Source organism: Scleropages formosus, chromosome 14 (genome assembly GCF_900964775.1).
Source record: "Scleropages formosus chromosome 14, fSclFor1.1, whole genome shotgun sequence".
Taxonomy (NCBI): domain Eukaryota; kingdom Metazoa; phylum Chordata; class Actinopteri; order Osteoglossiformes; family Osteoglossidae; genus Scleropages; species Scleropages formosus.
The window spans coordinates 19,440,804-19,466,175 of NC_041819.1; the positions used below are offsets into that span (position 1 = coordinate 19,440,804).

At 45.7% G+C, this 25,372-nt stretch overlaps 2 protein-coding genes across 3 annotated transcripts; both read right to left on the minus strand.

Moving 5' to 3' along the window:
• Window positions 1-240: 240 nt before the first annotated feature.
• vimr2 (vimentin-related 2) lies at window positions 241-11,365 on the minus strand. Its single transcript, XM_018746592.2, has 11 exons — window positions 11,111-11,365; window positions 10,903-10,945; window positions 10,128-10,269; window positions 9,412-9,561; window positions 8,972-9,091; window positions 6,748-6,843; window positions 5,772-5,906; window positions 3,521-3,652; window positions 2,237-2,347; window positions 1,525-1,649; window positions 241-306 (listed from the first exon to the last, which is right to left on the minus strand). The coding sequence occupies exons 1-11, from the start codon at window positions 11,169-11,171 to the stop codon at window positions 264-266; spliced, it is 1,158 nt and encodes a 385-aa protein (XP_018602108.1). The 5' UTR covers window positions 11,172-11,365; the 3' UTR covers window positions 241-263.
• Window positions 11,366-14,320: 2,955 nt separating this feature from the next.
• On the minus strand, window positions 14,321-24,771 carry LOC108931048 (inositol polyphosphate 5-phosphatase OCRL-1-like). 2 transcript variants are annotated; one of them, XM_018746628.2, is made up of 18 exons: window positions 24,579-24,771; window positions 24,215-24,467; window positions 23,908-24,054; window positions 23,576-23,677; window positions 23,359-23,473; window positions 23,025-23,141; window positions 22,649-22,830; window positions 22,276-22,387; window positions 21,981-22,090; window positions 20,346-20,481; window positions 19,612-19,722; window positions 19,177-19,342; window positions 18,776-19,011; window positions 16,809-16,928; window positions 16,633-16,717; window positions 15,591-15,718; window positions 15,197-15,308; window positions 14,321-15,088 (listed from the first exon to the last, which is right to left on the minus strand). In XM_018746628.2, exons 1-18 carry the CDS (start codon window positions 24,724-24,726, stop codon window positions 14,964-14,966), a joined length of 2,505 nt encoding a protein of 834 aa, XP_018602144.1. In that variant the 5' UTR covers window positions 24,727-24,771; the 3' UTR covers window positions 14,321-14,963. The 2 variants fall into 2 exon arrangements, with proteins under 2 accessions (XP_018602144.1, XP_018602143.1); XM_018746627.2 differs by having other exon boundaries at window positions 24,573-24,771.
• Between the last annotated feature and the right edge of the window lie 601 nt (window positions 24,772-25,372).

The window sequence follows — 25,372 nt, forward strand, 5'->3', positions numbered from 1 at the left end:
CGGGCTGTAACTCAGCGGCACGGCCACCCACTCCCACGTCCCCAACAGACGATGACATCTTTCTTTTCAGACAAGGGTAAGCTGGAATTGACCCATTATCAGCAAAATGAAGCAGACTTCCAGAAAGTCCAGGAGTACGAAAGCAATGAACAAGTGCTCTTATTCTAATCATAACTCTTAGGAGTCTGTGACCAATAACATGGAAGAAATTAGTCACACTTGTCAGTTTTCCTTTTGAGTCTGGACCTCTCTTCTCCACTCACTCACAGAGAGCACAGTCTCTCCTCTTCCTCTTCGACAAAGCCCCTGAAAAAGAATACAAATGGTATAAATATGATTCCTAGAGTACAGCCACTACAAAAAATAAACATGGGCAGCAAATTCTGAGTCTCCTGTCTGGTACAAGCTCTGTAAATGGATGTTGAGAACTTGTGTGAGTGCTGGATGATAGAGAAGGTGAAGTCACCTGTGCTCTAGGGTCTTGTAAATGAAGCCTTTTGAGTATGTGATCACCAACCAAGGTGAGTTCAGATGAATGTCCTCAGGGAAGAGTTAATCTCCCGTGATACTGAATCTTTTTCCAAGATTATCCCTCACCTTTCCTGGCTGTCTGTAGAAGCCAGTTTCCAAGGGTTATGTGACTTCAGATTCCCCCCCTTAGCTGGTCATTTAGAGGATACAGAGGATGTAATGAGTGCCTTTGGGGAAAAGGGCCGTGCAGCCTTATGAATACACTACCAGCAAATGGGACTCATCACACTTTTTAAGCGCTACAATAAAGCAGATTTCACTGGAAGATTGCAAAGGCAGACGAGGTGGAAATCACGTAGGCTTCCAGTCGTCAAGTTTTAATCATGGATGACTAACTGCTCATAACTCCGAAGCCTGAAGAGAAACCAGAAATCACTAGCAGTACGTAACTCCCTCTTGCACGCTCACATTAGCCACTTTGGTGAGGAAAGAGGTCCCGCTGCTGCTGAGCCAGCCACTTCCCGTCCAAACCCACTGTCAAGGCCCCATGGGAGCGGAAGACCTCCAAGGAGCATCAGAGGTGGGAGCTAAGAATGCCAAACTTGCGTCAGACTGTTTCTGGCCGGATATGGATCAGAAAAAATGTGCCACAATGACACATAGGAGTTCATCGCTTCAGAGAATAGCATCATTCCTGTTGACCAAACTGTGGAATTTAGTTCCAGCGCAGCCAAGATGAGAAAAGGAAGCCAGGTTCCTCTCCACAGGATGACTGCCTGTGATGCACGTTGTATTGTTCAACAATAGCTTCGCTCACATAATTACATCATGTTTGTGTTACCCAGGGATTTCCTCTTCACCCCCTTCCAGAGAGGGTAAAACTCCCTTATTGTTGGAGGCAGAGTCTTTATCAATGACCTCAGAAAGAACTCTATCACTGACCTGCTATCCCTGAATTTCCAACTACCGCATGAGATAATTTACATGACAGAGCCATCACACATAAACTGTCCAAAACCTCTGCGAGTTAATGTGCCACTGCAAGACTTTTACCTGTAAGCTGCGATCTCAATATCCAAAGCCATTTTCTCACTAAGCAGTTCATCATAGTCGCCGCAGTGCTCCTTCATGTTGGCTTCCAGGTTTGCCTGAGCATCCTCCAATTCCGCAACACAGCACTGGAAGGTGAAGTTGGGAACAGGACTCAATGGCTCGCAAGCTTGTCAACGTAAGAATATAATCATTAAAAAAAAAAATAGAACAAATGTAAGGACGGGATTTTATTGGATTAGCCACTGAACCAGAACTGCCCCGCAATATAAACTGTGTAATATTGCTGTTACTACTGTAGTACGATTGTATTAAGTGTTGCCTGGCTTTTCCTTCCTTTTCATTTTTAGACTGTGGCAAGTATTCCAAGGTCGCGCAATTTTTAAAGCTTCCGAACGGACTCAGGGGTCATAGATTCGAATCCCACCTCCTGCTGTAATACCCTTTAGCACAGTACTTACCCCGAATTGCTCCAGTAAAAAAAAATTGCCCAGCTGAATAAATTGGTAAATCACTTTAAGTAGCTTATCACTGTAAGTTGCTTTGGAGAAAAAAGTGTCAGCTTAATGAACAAATGTTGAAAGGGTGCTTAAAAAATAAACTGCTAATCCGTGCGTCATGAAGTCATGGAAGCCATTGTCTTCTCCAATCACCAGTTGTACGTTTGAAGGGGCCCAAAGAAGCCACGGACACACCTGCCATCGCACCCCCTCACCTCCAGCTCGGCTATCTCCTCAAGGTGCGCCGCTCTCCTTGACTCGATCTGGTCCTCCAGTTCCCCACCGCACTTCTCCAGCTCGGCCAGCTCCCTGCGCAGCTCTGCAATCTGCGCAGAAGGGCGCAGGCGCTTAGAAATGCCGATAAAAGAACCTGTACATTCTACACAAACACACACCAGGGAAGCGCACAGTTACACACAAACTTGGAAAGCACAAGGGTGTCCTTTAATATTACACACACGTACGCCAATACGGTCACATAATAGCGACGGGGAAGCCGACCGCTGCAAAGAAAGGGTGGATCTCGCCCCGCTCCCCCATAACAGAGCCACCGCTGTGAATAATAAGAGTAATCAGACAACTTAAACAATTACGAGTCACGCACTGAGCGCATTTCCGAAGCTGGATCCCCACTTAGGCGAGATCAGTGAACGCAGCGGCCTACACTGTTAACAAGACGATGAGAGCAAAGGCGGCCCACGCTTCTCGCTAAAAGGCTTTGATTGTGCGCCGCGCCAACACGCATGTACAAAACCAAGGGTGTTTGCTTAGAGGAGAGAAAAAGTGGAAAGCGCTTGACCATTTCAAGAGCTCTCCGATGTGCGCAAAGGCGCGGGACCGAATGATGCCAATGCGTACGCAAGGTCCTGACGGGAAAATTAATTGCTTATAACTCGTGACTTTTGTCACATCGCTAACTGGCCTCCGTCGCCCCGACCAGTCACAGCAGCACAGCCGCTTTCCACCGTTTCCCATTACGGCGGGGAGGAGATGACAGCCGACTGAGGCTTCGTTATCGGACTTCAGTTTATTTTTCAGTCCCCGAAGATTACATTAGCATTATTAAGTTGCAGAGCGATAAAGGTCTGAGCATGTGGTACTCATTGATAGTAACGAGAGACTGAGAGGAACGCATGAATCCCTGAAAGTGAGACACGACTGCCTTCAAATCTGCCGGTTAACTGTCTCAGCGTAAACAATCTGGCCAGCAGGAAATTGCTCGTTTGATTTTTGCACTTGGCTGCCGGAGGTTTAAACACGGGGTGGCTTTACTTGCGCTTTTTGGCACTTTACACCAGCAGGCCGGATTTGTTAGTCATCTTCATTCAAGGGATAAATGGCTCGAGTCAAAGGAACAACTGTTTTGGCAAACGTGCTCGTAAGGAAGGCCAGGAGGCGGAACGGTTCCAGCTAGAAGACGCGAATCTACGTGAACGTAGGTGGTTGCAGCACAACTACAGATAAGTAGCTGTGAGAGTCCAGAGGAGAAATTCGCTCACCCGTTTCCTCAGTTCATCGGGGTCTGTCACCTTAGCAACATCCATCAACTTAGCTGTGGAGACCTCGGCCGGACCGTGCTCCTTCTTCCTGGGGTCCTCCGGTGCAGTTGCAACCGCTGCCTTTGATTCAAACTGCAAGTGGCAGAAGATTTCTCATTATCTGGATGGCAACTCTTTGACCAGTAACTTTAGGTGTCTTGATCACTCTCACAAACACATACAGAGTTGCGTAAAAGTATTTGCAGTTCTGCATGGATGACTGGGTCAAAATTCCTCCACGGCAACGCGAGACCCTGGTCAGCATCGACAGGAAGTGTTTAGTTGCAGTCATTGCAGCTAAAGGTGACGCGTCCGGTTATTGACTGAAAACATTATTACTTTTTCACACTTGCGACCACACATTTCTTTATCCTTCGCACCACGGAAATTACATTAAAAAAATACTGGTGTGACTTTTTCTCGTTCAAGTTCCATTCTTGTACAGGTGGTCCCCGATTTGCGATGGTTCGACTTACTATTTTTTCGACTTTACGCTGGTGAGATAGCGATACGCATTCAGTAGAATCCGTAATTCGAATTTTGAATTTAGATTTTTTTCCCCAGGCAAGCGATATGCGGTGCGATACTCTCTCACGGCGGGGGTGCGGTGGCGCAGTGGGTTGGACCACAGTCCTGCTCTCCAGTGGGTCTGGGGTTCGAATCCTGCTTGGGGTGCCTTGCGGCGGACTGGCGTCCCGTCCTGGGTGTGTCCCCTTCCCCCTCTGGCCTTACGCCCTGTGTTACCGGGTAGGCTCCGGTTCCCCGTAACCCCGTATGGGACTAGCGGTTCTGAAAATGTGTGTGTGTGTGTGTACTCTCTCACGATGCTGGGCAGTGGCAGCAACTCGCATCTTTCAATCTGTCACGCAGAGGTGTGTATTAAATGCATTTTCGACTTACGACATTTTCGACTTTTGATGGGTTTCGTGCAACATAACCCCATCGTAAATCGGGGACCACCTATACTAATAGAACTGACAAAAACCTCTGATTACACTCAGTTTTTGCCAAAAAAATTACAAAGAAAAGAGAAAATTGGAAAGGGTTCTAATACTTTTTCACAGTACTGCATCTATGATCAGACATATGCCTATGACTCTATAAGCACCTACTTGAGTAACGCATACCAGTCCAATTTATTTAAGGGGCACTAAAGGCTGAAAAAAAATGGCTGTTAGCCACGCAGGTGTGCCAAATCTGGTCAGCAATCATAACTGTAGTTTAATCTCAATTATAATCAATCGTGGTTGAAAAGACTGCGTCTTGCTGCACTCTAATTGAGTCGTGGCCCAGTGAGCCAAACTGGGGTCCAGCTGGCAACGAGAGCACAGGATGGAGAAGAGGGAGTGTTTGGGTCCAGTGTGTGTAAAGTTGGTGTTATGCTGGCCACAGGGTCTAGGTTGTGTTTCACCATGACACAAAACGCCTCCCTTCCCCCCCCCATACACACCCGCTGCCCTTCAGCCTCTACTCTCACTCATAAAACCGCAGACAACCACAAAGGAAGGCCGCGCAGTCAGGAAGCTCACTGCATCCGCCAGCAAAGCCCTACGGACCGCTATAGATGCCTTCACACTGCTACTGACCCCCAAAGACCACGGTCCATTAGGGTCCATTAGGAGCAATCACTCAGCCCAAGCAGGAGTTATTTATGGGGCGGTGATGCGTCCTCTTCCAGTATACATTTACATTTATTCATTTAGCAGATGCTTTTCTCCAAAGCGACGTACAAACTTAATTACCCACTAGTATTTTGCAGACACCTTTATCCAAGGTGACTTACAACGTTAGTCACGCTGCACAGGAAAGCACTGTAATGCGCGCGCGGGCACACACAAGGTAATTTAGCGTCACCAGTTCACCTGATACATTGGATCATTGGGTTGGGAAAGGAAGCCCAGACAAAGAGAGGAGAACATGCGACACACATTGAACCACATTCAAACCCACGTCCAGATGCGCAGCCAAGGTGAATAATGTATTACCTGTTGTAATAGTTCCTAATATTTTTCAAAACCCGGCTCATCCCTCCGGTAGAGCTCTTTGGCATGCAGACCTGCTGCCCCACAAAAGTTTTGCGCAAGAAAGCCATGTAGGCGAATTCACGCCACCGCTGTAGGTGTGCGTACTGGTACGAGGTGGGGCATCGCACAGCCAGACGTGAGAAAGTACACATACCGGCCTCTGCTGTCAACAAGGTATGGGACAGTACCTGAAGGCTCTCCGCCAGCTCACAGTAGTACTCCTTGATCTCCTGGATGACAGGGGTGACATCGGGGCTGAGAAACTCCGGGGTCACCAGGGATACGGCAGCTGGAGACGCTGGAGCCACCAGGCTCTGAACCCTCTATGCACAGGCACAACACTGACACTGTGATATGTTTGTCTTCAAGTCCCAATACAGATGAAACATGTTCCCAGAACCCACGGTGCAGTTTAAAAATGACCCCCCTGGGAAGAGCGCGCACGATCTCACGCTTATCCTGTTTGCTTAATCATAAATAATGAGACTGCCGCAAATGCGTTGCAGGCATATGAAGTGCCTGAAATTACCCATAATAATTTTAGTCAAGTTAACCGGACAGGCTTCTGTTTTCATTTCACATCGACACGCTTCCACGGCCTGTGGCCGCGGGGGCCACGTCCCACGGGGGGGTGCGGCAGAGCTTGAAAGGAAACCGCCGTGTGACGAATTCCGCAGCTCCCTTGCCCGTGCTCCTGCGGCGACCGCACACTCACCCGCCCACCCCCAGCGCTACGGACAACAGTGTCTGTCAGCAGCATGGAGGGCAATGAGAGAGCAGGACAAGGAGATGGCTGCAGAGAGACGGGGTGCTAAAGCACTGGAAGGAGAAGGGGACAAGGGCAAGGAACGGGGCGGGGGAGCTGGTGTCTACCGGTGCAAATCAGCACCATCTGGCTCTGCCATGGGTCCTACCTGATGGAGGACCCCTCCCGTATCCCACACTCCACCAATGTAATAATGCGTGACGATGAACCTTCCTCACTGCCCACCGCTGGGCTTCGTACCTGAACAGTCCCCGCCCCCCCACCCTTTCCACGGAAGCTCTGCTGATCCGTAAGTGGAGCGAGGTGTCGGGGGTCAACGGATGCTCCCCCCTGGGAGCTCTGGGCCACATTTACAGTCAGCGTTATGCAGGCAGCTGCTGTTCACATGTGCGTCTCACCGTTTCTTGCGCTTTCTGCAGGGCGGCGAGCCGCCCCTCGTAGACAGCCACCTGGTCCCTAAGCGCGAGGCATTCGGCAGTCACCGCATCCACGTCCTGCAGGGAGCAGCAGAGAAGTATGTGTTTCAGCATGGGGGAAACATGCCCCACCCCAGCCCACCCATCCAAATGCAGGACCATAAAGCCACTAAGCAGAGCAAAATCAGCTCATCCTGCTCTTTAGGAACTTGACTAATTGATGACGACTCTAATAATTTGCATTTCAGCTTATTAGTGGGTGCGGGAAGCTTAAAGGGTCTTGTTCGATGCCTCAACATATGGGTCCCTGATGTATGTAGCAGGCGGGAGGTCTGTTTCTATTATGTCTTTGCAAACACAAGGCGGCACAGAGACGAGCCCGAGTCCCGTCTACATGCTGTACAGAAATCCCTGAAGATCGGGCTCTTCCGGAACACTCTGGGCAAAGCCTGCCCACTTTTCAACTGCTTTCCTTTTTTGCGGATCTTTAATGCAAATCGGCAGCTGCTACAGCAGTGCATCAAGATTCTTCCTCCTGGGTGTTTTGATGGGGGGGGGGGGGGGGGTTGTCAGGGTGCCCTATGGCCACCCCCAGATTGACTGACCATCCACGTGATTCAGGACACCGCCCGACGCTGCATGCAGTCGCAGGCCCCCCGAGGCCACGTTTGCAATAAAGAAATAAAAGTCTCAATTTCTAGGTGGTGCGGTGGTGCAGTGGGTTGGACCACAGTCCTGCTTTCCGGTGGGTCTGGGGTTCGAGTCCCGCTTGGGGTGCCTTGTGACGGACTGGCGTCCCGTCCTGGGTGTGTCCCCTCCCCCTCCGGCCTTACGCCCTGTGTTACCGGGTTGGCTCCGGTTCCCCGTGACCCCGTATGGGACAAGCGGTTCTGAAAATGTGTGTGTGTGTGTGTGTGTGTGTGTGTGTGTGTGTAAGTCTCAATTTCTGCGATTGGGGCCCCAATTATTGTCAGGATATTCATGGACTAAAGGGCGGATTAAAAAGGTTGCGGGGCATCTTTGCCAGACATCTCAAAAGTTACTTATTAACCCAGGCAAATGAAAAAAAATAATATAGAAAACTTATACCATTAATTGTATGTATAGTAATACCTATATTAAGGACCATTACCTAACATGTATTATCTTAGAGCTACCATTTACTCAGATGCTGCTAAAGAAATGCTGCTGTTCTGTACAGGAGAGACTGCGAGCGCAGCCACAATTTTTTAAGTTGATCAGGAGCGCCACCTGCTGGAAGACAGCGGCAAAGCTCGCCTTCAAACTCCGTTTCGTGCTGTTACAGGATTGACCCTGATTTGTTCAGGTTTAATGGCCCAACACTAGTCTGTCAATATTTTTCCTTAAATATTCAACATCTACTTAGTTTGCTTTACGTCCACAAAAAAGAATACAGAGTAGTAAAATTAGAAAGACTAAAACAAAATGTGTGGGGGAGTGTAAAGAAACAGGGTTATCATAGGACCTCCCTGAAAACCGAGCTGGTTAGAAAAACAAATCAAATAGCACGCGACAGGGAAAGTAACAAGAGTCCATTCCCGAAAACTAAAGAGGACTGTACAGCAATAACAAACAGAAGAAGAATAAATGGAAACATATGGCTGATTATGTGAATCATATTAAATATCATGGTGGCACAGTGAGTAGAACTGCTGTCTCACAGCACCTAGGTAGTGCGAGAGAACCCGGGTTCGATCCCCACTCAGTCTGTGTGGAGTTTGCATGTTCTCTCTGTGTCTGCGTGGATTTCCTCCAGGTGCTCTGGTTTCCTCCCACACTCCAAAGACATGCTGTTCAGGTTCACCCACAGTGTGTGAGTGACAGAGAGTGTGTGTGTGTGTGTGTGTGTGTGTGTGTGTGTGTGTGTGTGTTCCACTGATGTATGGATGAGTGACCCAGTGTAAGTAGTGTATCTAGCAGTGTAAGTCACCGTGGTGAATAAGGTGTGTGGGCTCATAACACTTCATAGAGTTCATTGGAGCTCGCTTTGGAGAAAAGTGTCTGCCAAATAAATGTAAATATAATGTAAATAGTATAAACCACTGGTGCATAAGACGTAGCACCGCTTTTATTGTAGTTAAGAAAAGGAATGAGTGCAAACTGTGGGCGCGGTGTCCAGAGTGTGAAGGGGGAACAGTATTATGCTGACTAAGGAAAGCAGTATGTCTGGGCGACAAATCATTACCGCTGCAACAAGCTCTCTCTCCTGATGGACGAGGGACTTGTGGGTGACCACTTCCTCATGCCGCCTGCGCAGACATTGCAGCTCTTGCTTCAGTTCAGCGACATCACAGAGAATCTCCTCCTGCAGACGCCAAGGAGGGAGTGCGTCACCAGACGGGGCATGCCGTCGCAGCAAAAGGGAGCATCAGAACCCGGTCTGCTGAGGACCGACACATATTACGACGATTCGCTCCCCTTCCACTTAAATCCTTATTTGGGAGAGGGGGGCAATCAACTCATATCAACGAATACTTCAGTCAAGTTAAATGACAAGAAGCTTTTTTTTGCGCAAAGCGGCACCAGAAAGCTGTTTTCCCACACCGTGTGCCAACTGGTCTGAGTAAAATCAGTGCAGCATCTATAGTGGCTCTGAGCAGGACACAGCTCCTGTCCCACTGCTACCTTTTCTCTGCGCAGCTGCTCCATCACAGCCTCCAGGCTGAGGTCAGGGACCCGGTCCGAACGGAGCACGGTCTTCTGCTCGCTCCTGCTCTCCTCCAGCTCCACTACTTGAGCCTCCAGGGACTTGTTCTCCTCCTCCAGGCACCTCGCCTGGCGACATAGGGACGGCGGTCACACCTCTCCACAGAACAGGCCCCGTGCGCCTCTACATCAGCAGCCCGCAGAGAACGTAATGGCGCACCACGTGTACACCAAGCACTCACGTCATCCGTTACATTTATTCATCTAGCAGACACTTTTCTCCAAAGCGACATACATCTAATAGAAATAACATTTTCTCTACATTAGGGGAAAGAGACATAGTTGCAGATGCTCGATTCTTAAATACAGTCAGTTTGTTTCTTACCACCATATGAACCAATGTACATCATATGAGTAGAGCTACATCAAGGCTCATCCAAATAATCGACAATTGCTAATCACGTTCCCAATTAATATTTTTTTTTACATTTCCGATTAAATATTTACATTACACGAGAAGCTGCGCGAACGTTTTTCTGTTATTCAACAGTTATCACCTATGGGGTAAATGTCAAGAACTGGAAATCAATAAGACACATCAGTACGGAACCAGCTGGTCTTCAACGGGTGATTAAGAAGCTGGAAGTGCAGCGGTGGCGCCGGCCATTCCGCTGCAGAACAAAGCCCTGGCTCACCGTTTCCACGAGGAAGGCGAGCCGGTCATTGAGCTCTGCGATCAGGGTTCGCTCACGCACGAACCGAGACACGCCCTCCCGGTTGAGGGCCCTAGCCTCTTCGAAGTCCGGCTCTTGCCACGGGCAGTCGGCAGCCCCGACCCTGCAGACACATGGCACGTGCGTGGAGCGGATGGACTCATTTACACCGCAAGCCGGCAGGAGCAGCGAAAGCCTGTTTACCGGGGCTGGCGCAGTCTCACGCCTGGCGAGCTCATCGGAAATCAGGTATAGATCAAGGGACATGAGACACGACATACATCAATTTCCAGAATCTGAGAACGTTAAAAGATGAGATTTTGATAGCTCGAAATGCACGATAAGTGTTTGATTTCACCACCTGTGGAATGTCCCTGGGGAGTGACACATTCCCCTAATTGTGGGAGGGGCTCCGACACACACACCTACACATCCTTTTGCGTAGGATTCAACGCACCGCTGGCTGGAGAGCTGTACATCAGTCTTCCAAGAACGGTGAGGAGTTCTTTAGCGTGGTGGAGCAGGCAGGAGAAGCAGGGCATGCCAGTGCCTCCGCTCCTGGGCCGTGGGCTTGGACATAGGTTCAAATTCAACACAACGTGTTTGGAGTTTGCATGTTCTCTCCGTGTTCTTCCCGTGTTTTCATGGGTTTCTACCAGTAGGCCAACGTGTTTCAGCTGAACTGGCGACTAAGTTACCGTAGTGCACATGACTGAACAAGGGTGGACTTGCATCACCGTCCAAGGTATGGATGCACATCCTAGGGCTCCAGCGGGGCTGCAAACCACAACGACCCTGCACTCCAACACATTTTTCTGTACCACGATGCCCAACATTGACTCAAAGTTTGCCAGAATACCAGAAGACAGATGGAAAAGCACAGTAAAGAATTTTTGCACTGGAGAGCGACACCTACCTGGGCCAGGAGCGGTAGAGCTCTCCGCAGCGCAGACTGACCCCACTGCCTCTGTTCCACTGCGCCTCCTCGAACAAGCGGCGGTACGACGACACTCGCAGCATGGCCATGGCTTTCAGTCAGGGTGGCGCTATGCGAGTGCGGACGGTTATATATCGGGAGCTCGGGAATCTCACACGCAGCTGAGGGATCTCTTAGGGGCCACAGCCTGAACCAACTATAGGTGTGGCATCAGCGGGCAGGGATTTCACGGGCCGTAGAGACGCTGCCGATGACCTTCGCAGTAATGCCCGACAGCGCCACAAGCGAGGCCTCGCTAAGGGAAAATGGGTCCTGGGTGGGGTGCACCACGGAATCCAAATGGAAACTTTGCAAACTTTGAGACAGGAGCACATGGGCCAGAAGACAGAGGATGTTTGCGAGGTCTGTTCAATTCCACTTCTCGGTTTCACAGCTACCAAAAAAGTGCTTTTCCTTCCTTTCTCCTTCAGCCAAAATAGTGGTCTCAAGTGTAAATTGCTTCTTTTGCTAAATCCGAAACAGAAATTAAGGCAACTGTGACTACCTCGTGCCTGACTTGTTCTTGAAGCAGACGTGCTGGGTTCACTACAGCACGTAGGACTTGCTGTTAGGGAACAACCTTAATCCCATAATTTACTAGTTGTCAGTCACGAAAAATGAACCACTTCTTTGTAGGAAGAACACGGAACAGAAAATGTCAGCCTTCCTCACCCATTTGTTTACTGTAGGAAATGGTTAAATGCAGAAAATGATTGTGCTCCACTTTCCCCAACAGTCCAACTCCTTAAAAACAAATACGTCAGTGGATTCCATAAGAAATGGTCATTGTCATCTGGGTGGATCCCACATAACTGAGTTTCAAGTAGCTGAGCACTTGTGTGAAAAACACCGAACACAAATGAGTTATTTCTTTACTGTGGGGAAAAACCGACAGCGAAAAATTACCACACCTTTCATACACATACAAGTTAAACACAGCAACAATATCGGACTGATAAGTGGTGCCGCAGGTAACTTAGTGTTCGTGTCTTGTAATTTAAAGGTCCCTGGTTCAAATCCCACTCTGGCTGTAGGGCCCTTGATGAATGTACTCACCCTGAATTTGTACTATAGGAATAGCCTGCTGTATAAATGTTTAAAATTGTTTTTAATAGGAGTTAATCTCATTTTATATTGCCTTGGACAAAAGCATATACTATCACAAAGCCAAAAAGTTCAATTAAAGTGTATAATAGTTCATTTTTCCCCACTTGAGAATACTTGTTTTTAAAGTAGTACCGTCTGCGTTCACATCTAATTCCACATGTGCAGCAGCCATCACAACAAAAACAAAAAAAAGTGTAAAGAAAAAAATAAGACTTTATTTAATAAATTAAAGTACCAAAATGGGGACAGAAATTTTAAACAGATGTGCATTTGTTGACGTACCATAAGACAAAACACCTTCAGGAAACAAATGCTGAAAACTGTTCCACTAAAAATTTGCAACTATAAATAAGACAAATGCAAAGTGACTGGGTGGAACAAAACATCTCCCAATGCGATCCACACTCCCAGGTCCTAGCAATAACGTGTGTTTGATAATCCAGAGAGCTTCAGGTCTGAAACTGGTAAAAACAGTGCTTCTGACTGCAGAATAGTGTAGCAATTGAAAAACGGACTCTATGAGGGTCGGTGTGACAAAATGCTGTTGTGTTCCGAGGGGAAAGGCAGGACAGGGTCCCACCCGGGTGACTCCTTTCATTACTGGCTGTCATTTGGCGACACGTTTTGGCAAAGGGCCTGGACTTAAGGCTGTGATTTTGAAGCAGAAGACAGCTGCAGTCCCACTCACCATTCCACACATCAGTTAATCGTTCTGTATTACACCATGTTTGGAGCGGGTGGGGTTTCCTCTTCTCCTGCTAGAGTTGACGGAGAGCAAAGATTATTACGTAAGTGTTACCGACATGCAGGGCTGAGCCATATATAGTGTTCACAAAAGAACGTTCAATTATAAGCAACACCATACAGAAACATTTGGATCGAGAACTGCTTTGATTCCCATGACCTTACACTAAGGGAACTATACCCAGTGTCATAGCCACACAAGATTTTGGGTATTATGACAAATGTTTGAGAGAAGGGAGTTTAAATGTGAGACAGTCACATAAATGCAGACTAATCAAAGATGTACTACATGCACACACCACCTTCACAGCTGCAGTATCCACAGCTCTGTGTTCCACAACACAGGATATCACAGTAAAACCCTTACTTGAAATCTCAAAGGAATCCTGGGAATGCCTACCATGTCACTGTGTGCTCACAGTAAAAAGGCCCACAAACACACTATCAATTCTCATGACAGGCATTGTGATGTCACAGATTTCACGTTAACAAGCGTATTTCAGGCTGCAAAAAAAGGTGGGCTACTGTCAATTTAGGAGAATGTTTTGAAGGACATGTTTAGAGTATTACAATATATATACTTCCATATACAAACACACACAGAACAGAGGACACATTCTTGTACCACACATAAGGTGACAACACTGAGCATAACGCAGGACGATGCCTTCTACAGCATCAGTACTGAACCCCTTTAAGACATCGATGCCATGTGGCATTTAGGTGTGAGCATACAGATTTAGAAAAGCAACTGTTCATCTGAAATTTAAAAAAATTCAAACGTTAGGGCAAGATGAACAGATGAAGATAAACCATTAGCAGACTGGATCTCAGTGACCTACGAAAGAAGATCAAGAAAGCTGCAGATCGGTACAGCTTATTGATCTAAATGTCTCATCAGCAGTGCTGCATAACACTGCAGATCATACCAACTAGCGCAAAGGTGTGTTTACTGGGGAATTTAGGAATATTTTTACTGTTTGCACAGTGCTGCAGGAGAGCTGAACAGTCAGCCACGAGCAAACTCGGCAGTGCACCCATGTCTCCTGAGCATTAAAACATGGACATATTATGACAACGATCTCTAACACCATATAGAAGAATCTGAAATAAATACAATTTAAAATGTGTATCTTTAAAATGCCCAAGAACAGAAAGGTGTTTAACTCCACATGGCAACTAAGGGCAAGCCACTGTTTGAGAAAGGACAATAGAAAGGAGGGTGCCGCTAGTTAAGGCACCCATCACAACACAACTTCCAACAGATTCTCCTCCATTACCACAGCACACATAATCAACATTTTTAAGGCATGGCCATTTTTAAATTTAAAAAAAAAAAAAAAAAAAAAAAAAAAAAAAAAAAAATCTGCTGTCCAATTGTCCAGTTTACCTCACACGGCAAGAGTTCCTTAATTTGCTTTGAGTACTGGCAACAGCTCAAAGTCTGCTTTGATATGTGAGGCATCCTGGGTAATTCTTGCTTCTCTGCATTTTTAATTCTGAGAGCACTGGGAAAAGTGATATGACAAGGATTCAGTGCTTCCCAACACCCCAGAGGAAAAAAGTCTTTAGTGTCATTGCTATACCAACTCATAACCATCACCATCCCTTGTGTTTAAGGGCATGTACATTCAGGCTCTACAATATAGGGTTTATTTTGGCACAGAACATCAAGCTAAGTGAATGTCATGTAGGCAATGTACTGTCAAAACTGCAATGAGAACCAATGCTTGCATTTAATCAGGTAAGGTCCCATGGTGTAAAGTGCCTTTTGAAAACCTACACAAGACTTGGTCTTTGGGTCTTTAAGGTTCTTTTGCTGTAGTGAAGGTGGAGAAACTAGGGGTCTGCGACATTGTTCCTGGGACAGACCTGACCAGTTTCTTCTGAGTCTGTTCTGTATGGTCTCACAGCTGCTGTATCAGAGCTGTGTTTTGTCAGGGGTTGGGATATGGAAAAACTTTCCCAGCCCCGGTACATCATGCCCTCTTTCACTCCTCATCGCCTCCCATGAGGAATCCCATAATAAAGTTGATGGCTTTCTGACGGTCCTGTTGCGTCTGCCGGCTCGTAAGGTTGGGTGGAGCCCGGATCAGGAGGCTAGCAAATAGACTCGCTGAAGACAAAGTGGGGCAGGGGGGAAAGTGTACTGTTCAATTCATCATAATTTATAACAGACTTGCAGAAAACAACCGTTAATGAACAAAATGGCATGGATACTGACCTACTAGGTTGGCTGTGAGGTTGTTACTGTAGGAGTGCTTAAGAAGCTCCCTCAAGAAGGCCATCAGGTACCGGAATACATTACGGTGAGCCCGGGGAAGCTGGGAAATCAACTGTCGGCCGGAGGAAAAAGATAACCGTTTGTTAATACGCCATTGCCAACACTCCTTTCAAAAGTGTCTTTAGCATTTTGACCTGTATCGCTGTCTTGAATTTAGACTAAAAATGTTGAGCACTAACAACCAGTTACACTTTACAAAATAGCTCTTTATTCAAATACAACAATTCAACAAGGATATCCACATGCAGTGTTAAAACAATCAAGCTCAATTTTAGCGTGTGGTAAAAATTACACGGAACAGCAAACAAGAAGCTGCAACACCAAGCAAGTGCACCTGTCGGCAGAGGCGGCCGTCATGTGAACTCTCCAGGCAGCGGTGGTACAGCTCATAGCACACCACTGGCTCCGGAAGCGCCTCCAAGAAGATGAGCAGGGCCTCTGCAACTGAATGGTTGCTGCCAGCTGACACCAGAGAAGTCAAGGAAATACACACGTCACACAAGTAGCACACAGGTAGACTACCATCACAGAGAGAGAGAGGCAATGGTAGCATAAGGGACAAGTAGTCAAATTACAAAGATTTAAAGATTCAATAAAAATAGCAGCTGACAGTCATCAGGAAGCAGTGTCAGCCAAAACACTTATATGTTCTTACAAGTAGTAAGCAGTTTGACAGGTTGGAGTGAGCATTATAGACTATTTACATTTCCAGCTGACAGTCCTGGGAATTTATTAAATAAAAAAGCAATAATGTTGATGTTTCAAAAAAATGTTTATTGCTGCTAATCTATAAAGTACATTTTTTATGTTAAGTACAGGGATTCAATAGTACCTCTTGCTACGTACTGACTAGGGACATGTAATATATGGCAATACTCCCAGACCAAATCATTTTTCATTATGTATGGGAAGATCAAAACTTCTAGGACATGGAAATTTGCTTAGTAGACTGAATAAAGCCAAAGTTTCAACAAAAATTGATTTTTCTGAAGCTGGAAGGGGTTTTAGGGGAAATATCCACTGATGCATCTTCATTAACCATTTGTTCTTATCAGAACTGTGGGAGTTGACGGCATATCCTAGAATCACTGGGCCCAAGGCTAAAGAGTATCAGAGTGATTAAGATGCCAGTCCACTGCACGGCAGCCATATCTGCACAGAGCCACTCACCCATTCACAAACTATGGGCAATTTAGTGTCACCAGTCCACCTAAACTGCATATCTTTGAACTGTGGAAGGAAATCGGAGCACCTGGAGAAGGGAAATTTGCCATTTAAAAAATGCTGATTAAACAATAAGTGACAGTTAAATTTCTACAGTCTATGATGATAACTAGGTTTCAAACTGAGGCACAGTGTCTGTACTGAAAAGATACGGATGGTTTCAGGAATGCTGGTGTCCAAACAGTCAATGATGTTCTGCAGCTCGTCTTGCATGCCTGGAGTCTGGAAGAGATCCTCCTAGAATCAAGTGCCATAATGAGAAGAAGCAAGAGCTTAGCCTCAAATGTTGTGGGTGCAAGAGGTTTGACTCTGCATTGCCTAGGCTCACCTGGTCACAGGACTTAGTAAAGAGATGGTCAACCAGCAGCCACACTTCTTTGGGAATCTTCAGAGGCTTCTCTTCAGTCCCAGAACTGTCTACCAGAAGTAAATTCATTCTGGACTTCTCCTGTTGTGACAGAAACAAAAACTAACAGTTAGGGGGTAAAGCCGAACGTTGTCAGGAAATACACATCTGAAGACAAAGTGAAATTTGTACATCGCCTGATTTCACACAGGTGAATTTTAAAAGAAAATAAACAGTAAACACTAAACACAGCCAGTATCATCAAAAAAGGTTCCTTCCTGAGATCAAGGGGAGGGGGGATAAGGGCCACATTACAGTGCCTATCAAATTTTACCAGCTTTTGTAAATGGAGCTCTGGCTGCAAACCAGAATAGGGCAACCATGACCTGGGGAGGTGCAGCACAGACAGACAAGAGAACATGATAGCAGGAAGCAGTGTGCTGTCTCTAATGACCCCTCGTTTCCTAAGGCTTTGCTGTAGTGTGTGAACCTGTTTTTGCATGTAAATAAAATGGCAAACACTTATATGGATTCATAAAAATATATTTTGTTAAAATTATTTGAAAGAAATTTACATAAACTTTAAAACAGGCTTGCAAAAAAAACCCAAATGAAACTGAAACAGTGAACAATGGCTAAAGCCAGTTTTTGTTTTCAAAACTACCTGGTTCTGGTGAACACAGCTGTATAATTAAAATTTATCGTAAAGATTTAAGATCAAGAGTAAAGTACTGAGAGCTTTTTAAACACACCACAGCTTTACTGTTAAGAAAGGCCAATTCAATCTCTTAAAGGAACAAGCATATTTATTTTTACTTTCATTTTTCCTAATCTTAGTCAGCGCAGAACTTTGTGTGGCTGAAAATGTTTGAAACAGAACTGCACACTGAATATACATTTTTACAGAATTTAAAATGTGAGGCAGCAGTAGCTGCAAACCTCAGAACTGACAATATAAGATCACACAGTCAACTGTACTTTATTTTTACCTTCTCCATGAAGCTGTCTTCTCCCTGAGCACCACGCAGCCCAAACAGTGATTTACATACAATGTTCATGACAAGAGAAGAAGAGGGGGAAAACAGAGAAACGTGAAACAGAAAAAGGAAATACACTGAAGATTGAGAGCATGCCAAAATATTTTTGTAATATTTATTTTAGATGGGTAACTTCGGTATTAAGTATTCAGTATCTAAGAGAGCAGCTCCAAATCTTGAGTTTATAGTTGCTTCGTAACAAGTTTCCAAAAGGCTGAGAGAGAAATTTTAAGTGGGAGGAAAAAAAAGTTTAAGCAGGAAACAAAAATGACTACAGCTCCGACAGTTTGTTTTAAACGGTTAGTGTTTCAAACCCTCCCCCAAGCCGAGAAATCCATGTGTCTTGTAAAGAACATAAATCAGCAGGGTGAGAATTGGAGAAGAATTCTGCCAGACAGACATGCACAACACTTCACATTCCTCACTCCATAGTGGGAGACCATGGGAGTTAGCAGCCTTCAGGCAGACTAAGAGTATATACAAAACAAGTGTGCTCAGCTACACTTCTTAATTTGTCCTCTTAAGAAAGGTTCCACATTGCTATGGTTATGCTGGAAGTCTGGCATGGCAAGTCAGCCAAAACTCAGCCTCTGCTTTCTAAAAATACCTCCAGACTTCCTCTGAACAGGCCAAAACCGTGTTAAGCAAACATCTCCAAATCTAGACTAAGGAGAGAAAGTAGTAAGAAGCTCCCTGCCCAAACTCAAAAGGGCGAAAGAAATTAGTTATTGTTTACTGAAGACAGCAGCTTTGCAGAGCAAGCTTCACCATGACTTGGACAGGTCGCTGTGGTAAAGGACAATGTGTCTCAGCAAACTTTTTTGCCTTTGCTCCTCCTCAATTTGCGACACAGTTGCCATACAGATGCAACAACTTCAGTGCGCTGCGACCACAAAGCAGAAGGAACCTTACCAGGTCGATGAGTTTGCTGATGGGGATCTCGCGGATGGGCTTTTTCATGCGGCACAGGGCCTCCAGTGAGGTGCCAAAGCAGCTGGGCAGATAGTTGCCTGATATGGTGATGAAGTAATCCTTGCCACGGTCCAAGTGTAAAACCAGTATGTCTTCGATGGAGTCCTCCCCAGAATTGAGGAGGGTAACCGAGTCCTTGCTGACATAAACCTCCAGGCAGATTTCAAGCTTTTCATCTGTACAGGAAGTAAACTGCAGTTATACTAGTTGTTCCAAAGTACTGAGTCTTTCCCTCTCTTACTGAGCTATCAAAAGCGTATTCGCACTTCAACCACAGTGTTGTTTGGAGGAGGAAGAGAGCTGTGCAGCAAAACACCAGCACAGCCGTGTCCAACACTCACTAGGTTCCAGGAAGCCATCACAGGGCTCAGCCCGGAGCCACGGCTTGCAGTACTGAGAGTCATTGAGTTTGGGTATAAAGGCAAAATGGCAGGGAACCTGGCCGTCATTGGTGATGACGAAGCGCTCTCGCTGGAGCTGCCGGAACTTCACATTTGAAAAGGTGAACTGCAAAATGAAAATGAGGACATGTTGAGAATTAGGTCTCGCACCACTGCTAAATTCATAAAGATTACATTTAGGCCAAAACCATCAAATGCTTGACCTTTTAACAGCCTCACCTGCAGTTACAATCATGAAGCATCAAGTCAGGTATTCCACTAATATGACAGCAGCATGTTGACAAACTAGCACAGTCCACTGGAAATGCAAAACACTAGACACTGCCCTGCTTTCTTTGTAAACTGAATCATAACCTGAGTAACAATGCAACTCACCTCCCTCCTGGATAGCAACAAGGATGGAAGGAAGTCATTCTCCATTCTGTCCATCATTCGCACAATCTCCTCAAACACCTTCTTGTGGCGCTGCTCATTGACCACCTTCACCTGCAGCACAGAATATCTGGCTCAATCATCACTTTACTCAAGATAATTCATTGCATTTACATTTATTCATTCGGCAGACGCTTTTGTCCAAAGCGACATACATCTCAGAGAAAAACGATTTGGGCATTACATTAGGATATTTCACTAGGATCATTATAATAAGGATATCACTTCAAATCCCAAGAGGTGCCACCCAGTTGTGGGTGAGACTTGAGAATGGTACTTAATATACTAAACCAAACAAGTGCCTTCAAAGTTTGCTCCAGGCCAAAATCAACTTCTTACTATGTATCAACAGAACCTTTCTTGTAAGTTTCAAAAGTAACAGGAAGGAAGAATAAACTTTTTTTTAGGGCAAATTCAAAGAAAACCAGAGGCAAGATCTTATTTCTGAGAAGTATGCATATTACAACCACCCATTACCATATTTAGCTTAGGCCTTGTTAATAATATTTCAGTCCTCTAAAAAAAAAAAAAAACCCTCTAGCAATCTCCATCATCAGAGCATCAGTCTGAACAAGGTGGACACAGAGGATCACAATGACACAGGCATGTAAACTAAAGGCTGCAGGTTTATATCCCAGGAGAGGAAATGCTGTTTTACTCATGAACACAGTACTGACCCCTATGCTGAAGAGAGAGCTGACAGGCTTGTGGTCACTGGTTTGTAGCTCCATGTGGCTACGGTACTGCAACTGCTTCACACTGCTTCCTCGCCACAAGATTCGGTCGCACCAGGCTGGGATTCGGCACTTTCCGCTGGAACAAATGGAAATGTTGCAATTCATGAAGTGTTACGGAAAGCTGATCTCTATGAAAGAGTGCCCATTCCCATTTTGTTGATTCTTGGGTCTGAGACACATCAGCCGCAAAGTTGTTTGTCATATAGGTTGAACCACTCCACAGAGTACAACAAAGATTTTTTCTGTGGGACTATTTCAATGAATATGCACTACTATTAGAAGCAACCAGGTGAGCTTTTGTGCTGGACTGTGCAAAGTACAGTTCAAATCATATCATCAAGTTTGCTGATGACACTACAGTTGTGGGCCTCATCAGCAACAATGAGTCGGCGTACAGAGAAGAGGTGAACCAGCTTGCAGAATGGTGTAGAGACAATTTATCTCTTAATGTTGATAAGACTAAAGATGATTGTTGACTTCAGGAGGACCCAAGTAGACCACTCACCACTGCACATCAACAAAACAACTGTGGAGAGAGTCAAAAGCACTAAGTTTCTTGGTGTGCACATGACAGAGACCTCTCCTAGACTCTGAACACTACCTGCTTAGCCAAGAAGGCCCAGCAGTACCTCTACTTCCTAGGGGGCTAAGGAGAGCCAAACTCCCCCCTCCCATCCTCAGCACCTTCTACAGAGGGACAACAGAGCGTCCTGACCAGCTGTCTCTCCATGCGGTTCGGGAACTGCATAGCCTCCAACCGCAAGACCCTACAGCGAATTGTGAGAATAGCTAAAAAGATCACTGAAGTCTCTCTACCCACCATCGAAACCTCATACAACAACCGCTGCATCCGCAAAGCTACCAGTATTGCGGACGACCCCTCTCACCCCCCATGGACTCTTCGCCCTCTTGCCATCTGGCAGAAGGTACAGGAGCATCCGTGCCACCACGAGCAGACTCCGCAACAGTTTCTTCCCTAAGGCAGTCAGATTATGTAACATCCTGCTGCCTCCCAAAGCTCACCTGGCACAGTCAAACAGCTAACCCAGAATGACTTCATACACTACAAACAGTCACAGTTTACAGCCCATGTCCTGTACTCATCTAACACTTGTGTATTTGCACTTTATGCAGTCTTGCGTACTGTTCTGTGTTGCACAATGGTCTCCGGAGGAACGACATTTCATTCCACTGCGTACAAGCTATATAGAGGAATGACAAAAATCACTTGAACTTGAACTTTGTGGAAACTCAGAGGGCACTGGGACATAGGCTATAACCTGAAGGCCAGCAGTTTAAGCCTCATTACAATGAAGCACCTTGATGCAAGGTACACTTACTGGAATGTTTCAGGATAATACCCATCCCTACCCATCCCTGTGAAGAGGTGAAATATTGTAACCTCTTTGGATAAAGGCATCAGAACAGCAGAACCTGTCAGCATTTCCAAGACCGACTTTCCCAGAGGGAGAAAGGACAGAAGTAAATCTCTTCATTAACTCAAGTTTTTGCTAACACATGCAATGCAGAAAAACAGACTGACAGAGACTGAAGAATGTGGCAACAGATTCTTACCTGGAGTCCCATCGGTCTGTTTTAGGGTCATACTTGTATGTGGGTTTGAAGTTGACCTCTCCTTCTATGAAGTCCGTGAAGGCTTTCTTTGTCTGCCTTTGGATGTTCAGCTTGGAATGGAAATTAATTCCCCCCCCCAAGAAAATTTTTGTTTGTGAGAGATTCATGATCACTAGTATTTTTTGGATGATTACTAAAAAAAAAAAAAAAAGACATGTAAACAGGAGGTGCTGGAGTGGAAAGGCTTAACCTCAGTTTACCAGGAAGTTATCCATCATGGGTGCCAATTACTCACCTGGTCATATTCCTGCAGCTTCCTCAGATCATTCTGGGAGATGAGGGTTTTTACTTCAGCAGCATCATTTTTGAAGAGACGATAGTTCAGGTCTCCTAACCAGATCACTACACTGAACAGGGAAAGTACAACAAATCATATAACTACTGAAATTGCTTGGTGCACTACAGTATGGTAGCAATATAATTTGTAATTGTGATGCAAGAATGATCAATGCACAATGTACTGACAGGTATGTCTTGTCATGCACCTTATCTCCCAGGACAAAGAGTAATTGAAGACAGATGGCTAATGCAAGATTGTTTTATATACTGTCAGGTTACACACTTTATAAAACAAGGAAGGAATCAGACAGTAGAGCCAGACAACTCACTCATGTTTGACTATGCTGACAGGTGGCTGGTCTGGCAGGTTAAAGCTCATTCGGGCACAGATGTCCTTGTAGTCCTGGTTGCGGCGCTCAAAGTCATCCACATGGGCTGCCAGGTGGGAGTTGACGAAGCAGAAGCTAGTGTTGTGGAACACAAAGCGCACCGCCACACCACCCTTGTTCCCCTGGTGACAAAAAGCCATGTCATTTGGCACACATTCTACACTCTCTTTTTACGAAAGTCAAAGCTCACAATGATCAGAGGATTAAAGGAAAGAAGTTGTTTTCATAGAGGCAGGAAAAAAAAAAATCATCTTATACTCTAATATTAGTAAAGTCTATAAAAAGCACTTCTTCCTCCTGGGTGACTCAACTGTACCATTTTGCTCATGATTCCTGTGCCCACAGTCTCAGCTGCCACATCTCTGATGTAGGCCACATGTGCCATCTTAGCAAAGACCACCATCATCATCCCCACCAGGCGAATTACACGGATCTGCAAATACAGCAAGAAGACTTCAGAGCTTCAACACTCAAAGGCATGAGCAGTACAGACTGTAGGTGAACGGCAAAAAGAACAAGTAATTACATATGCGATCTCTATATTCCTGTCCCTCTAATGTTAATTTGGCTTCAGCAAAGCTTGCCATAATTTTTCAAAAGGAGCAGCCACCCAGATGTATTCAACCAGCTTGCGTGTGATGCTTGCTCACCCGTCTGTACTTGCCCTGGTGATGTAGGGCCCTCTCCACAGCCTCCAACCACTGCTGTTCCTTGGATGAGTCCAGGTAGAAAAAGGCCTCCGTGCTCAAGTCCAGCTCCTGGAATCTGGAGAGACCACATGTTCCTAAGTAATCTTTCCACCAATGAGCAAAGATCAGCTGGTCCATAAATCAACCCGTTTTTCCCCTTTTAAGCTCCATTACAGACCCCACAGCATAGATGTCCGGCGGTTCTCTGTCACAGCTCAACCAGGGCTCCAGGCCACTGTCCGGGGACTGTCCATTCACATTCCACGTGCCAGTGAAGAACCTGCAGAATGGGTTCAGAGCAGGGCTTAAATCACTGCACAGAACCCCAAAGAATAAAGCATTGCAGTACATCTCAAACAGCACCAAACACCACAGTGAAACCAGCACTTACACTTACTGCAATTTATAAATGTGATGAATGTTTTCACTGATTACCTTCACTACGAAAAACTAGAAAAGGAGTAAAAATCCAGGCCCATTTAATAATGGCACAGAGCAAGTTAAACCCACCTGAAGGTCTGAATGTCAACATATGCCTTCTCTTTCTTTGCAAGGAGGTGCTTAATGAGGCCTTCTCTCTGTCCTGCCTGGCTTGAAATCATAGCCTGCCTCATGGTATCAGTAGTGGAATTGTAGTTCCATCCTGAAGATTTGTAACTAGGGGAAAAAGAGCTTTGGTGCTACAACACATCAGGCTTTCATGTGTGAGCTAAGCAATTTCTCAACTGAGATCACATAGCTAGTTCATCTAACTAGTGTAACCAAAAGCTACTAGTTGTGACCAAAAGTTCAGACTCTCATGGTCTTAGTCTCTTACTCTTTGCTGGCCGAAGTAATAAAGGAGCCATCTTTGCTTTGTAGGATAGGGGTCCGGTCCTTGACGGCTGGGCCAACAATGGGTGCAGCAGGATTGTAGGGAGCCTTACGAGGAGGTAACGGAGGCACTGGGGGTGGTTCCCGGGGTGTGGTAAAGAGATTCTGTTGGTTCTTGCTCTCGTCCACCTTCACAGCATTGCTGAAATGGTCCTCAAAGCCAAAATGGGCCAGGGTCAGTCCTGGACCGTGACTATCTATCGGAACCCAGACACACAGGGTTAAAGAAGACTACCCAACATCATAACAAAGTACGCTAACAGGGTCTGCCAAGCAGCCCCAGACTGCAATCTCTTGCACACCTATACCATATGTGATTCCTGTTGCATTCCCATCATGGTTGACAGACATGGTGATGTCATTCCCAGGATCTGCCAAACTGCCAAGTTTGCTTGTGCTTCTTGGTGGGACAGCTGGCACTAAGCCTTTATGAAGACCTGGCACAAGAGGGTCCATGTTTCTAGGTAGGCAGTTTTCAGGAAAAAGGGGGGGGAAAAAAAAAAAAAAAAAACAACACTGGGAGGGAAAAGAGACAAAAATTTAAGAAAGGTCCAGTCCTAGAACAGGCAGTTAATATATTATTTACATATTGTCTACTGGTTCATGGAACATGCCTAAACAATGTTGGAAATACAATAACCCAGGATGTTAATGTTACAAGGTAACCTTAAGGGAGCAGACAAATAAGGTTTGGGTGTAACCAGGGTAGGAAATGAAGCATACATCAATTATAAACATTAGAAGTTACCAATCACTGTCTGCACAGGCTATATCAAAACTGGCATGCTGAGACTGTATTTAAACAATACCAGTTAATTAGGTTCTTAGGCACCATCCTAAATTTACATGGTTATGTTAACCAGACTTTGAAACCATAAAAACCAACACAAGTCTTGCATAGTGCTAAATATTTCAGTTTATTTTTGCAAAGTGATATTCATTGCGCTGCAGTGACATTTCAAGTAAGCAATTCTCCACTTCTGTTTAACATTAAGCTTTCTGATGCCTATTGGCCATGGTGATGATACTGTCACATAAAAAAAGAAGGGTCTCCAAAGAGATAACTAAATCCAAATGTACTGCATAAAGCTAAGTGCAAAAG

What these genes read in the sequence shown, in the direction of transcription:
- vimr2 (XM_018746592.2), bottom strand. Translation starts at nt 11,171, where the DNA reads ATGGCCATGCTGCGAGTGTCGTCGTACCGCCGCTTGTTCGAGGAGGCG. An exon ending in CCCCGCTGGAGCCCTAGGAT is followed by an intron (nt 10,270 to 10,902) that starts GTGCATCCATAC and finishes ATGTGTCTGCAG; the next exon opens with GGTCGGGGCTGCCGACTGCC. An exon ending in TGCAGAAAGCGCAAGAAACG is followed by an intron (nt 5,907 to 6,747) that starts GTGAGACGCACA and finishes GCCTGTGCATAG; the next exon opens with AGGGTTCAGAGCCTGGTGGC.
- LOC108931048 (XM_018746627.2), bottom strand. Translation starts at nt 24,726, where the DNA reads ATGGACCCTCTTGTGCCAGGTCTTCATAAAGGCTTAGTGCCAGCTGTC. An exon ending in ACAGACCGATGGGACTCCAG is followed by an intron (nt 20,482 to 21,980) that starts GTAAGAATCTGT and finishes CATTTGTTCCAG; the next exon opens with CGGAAAGTGCCGAATCCCAG. An exon ending in TTACTAAGTCCTGTGACCAG is followed by an intron (nt 16,718 to 16,808) that starts GTGAGCCTAGGC and finishes ACTTGATTCTAG; the next exon opens with GAGGATCTCTTCCAGACTCC.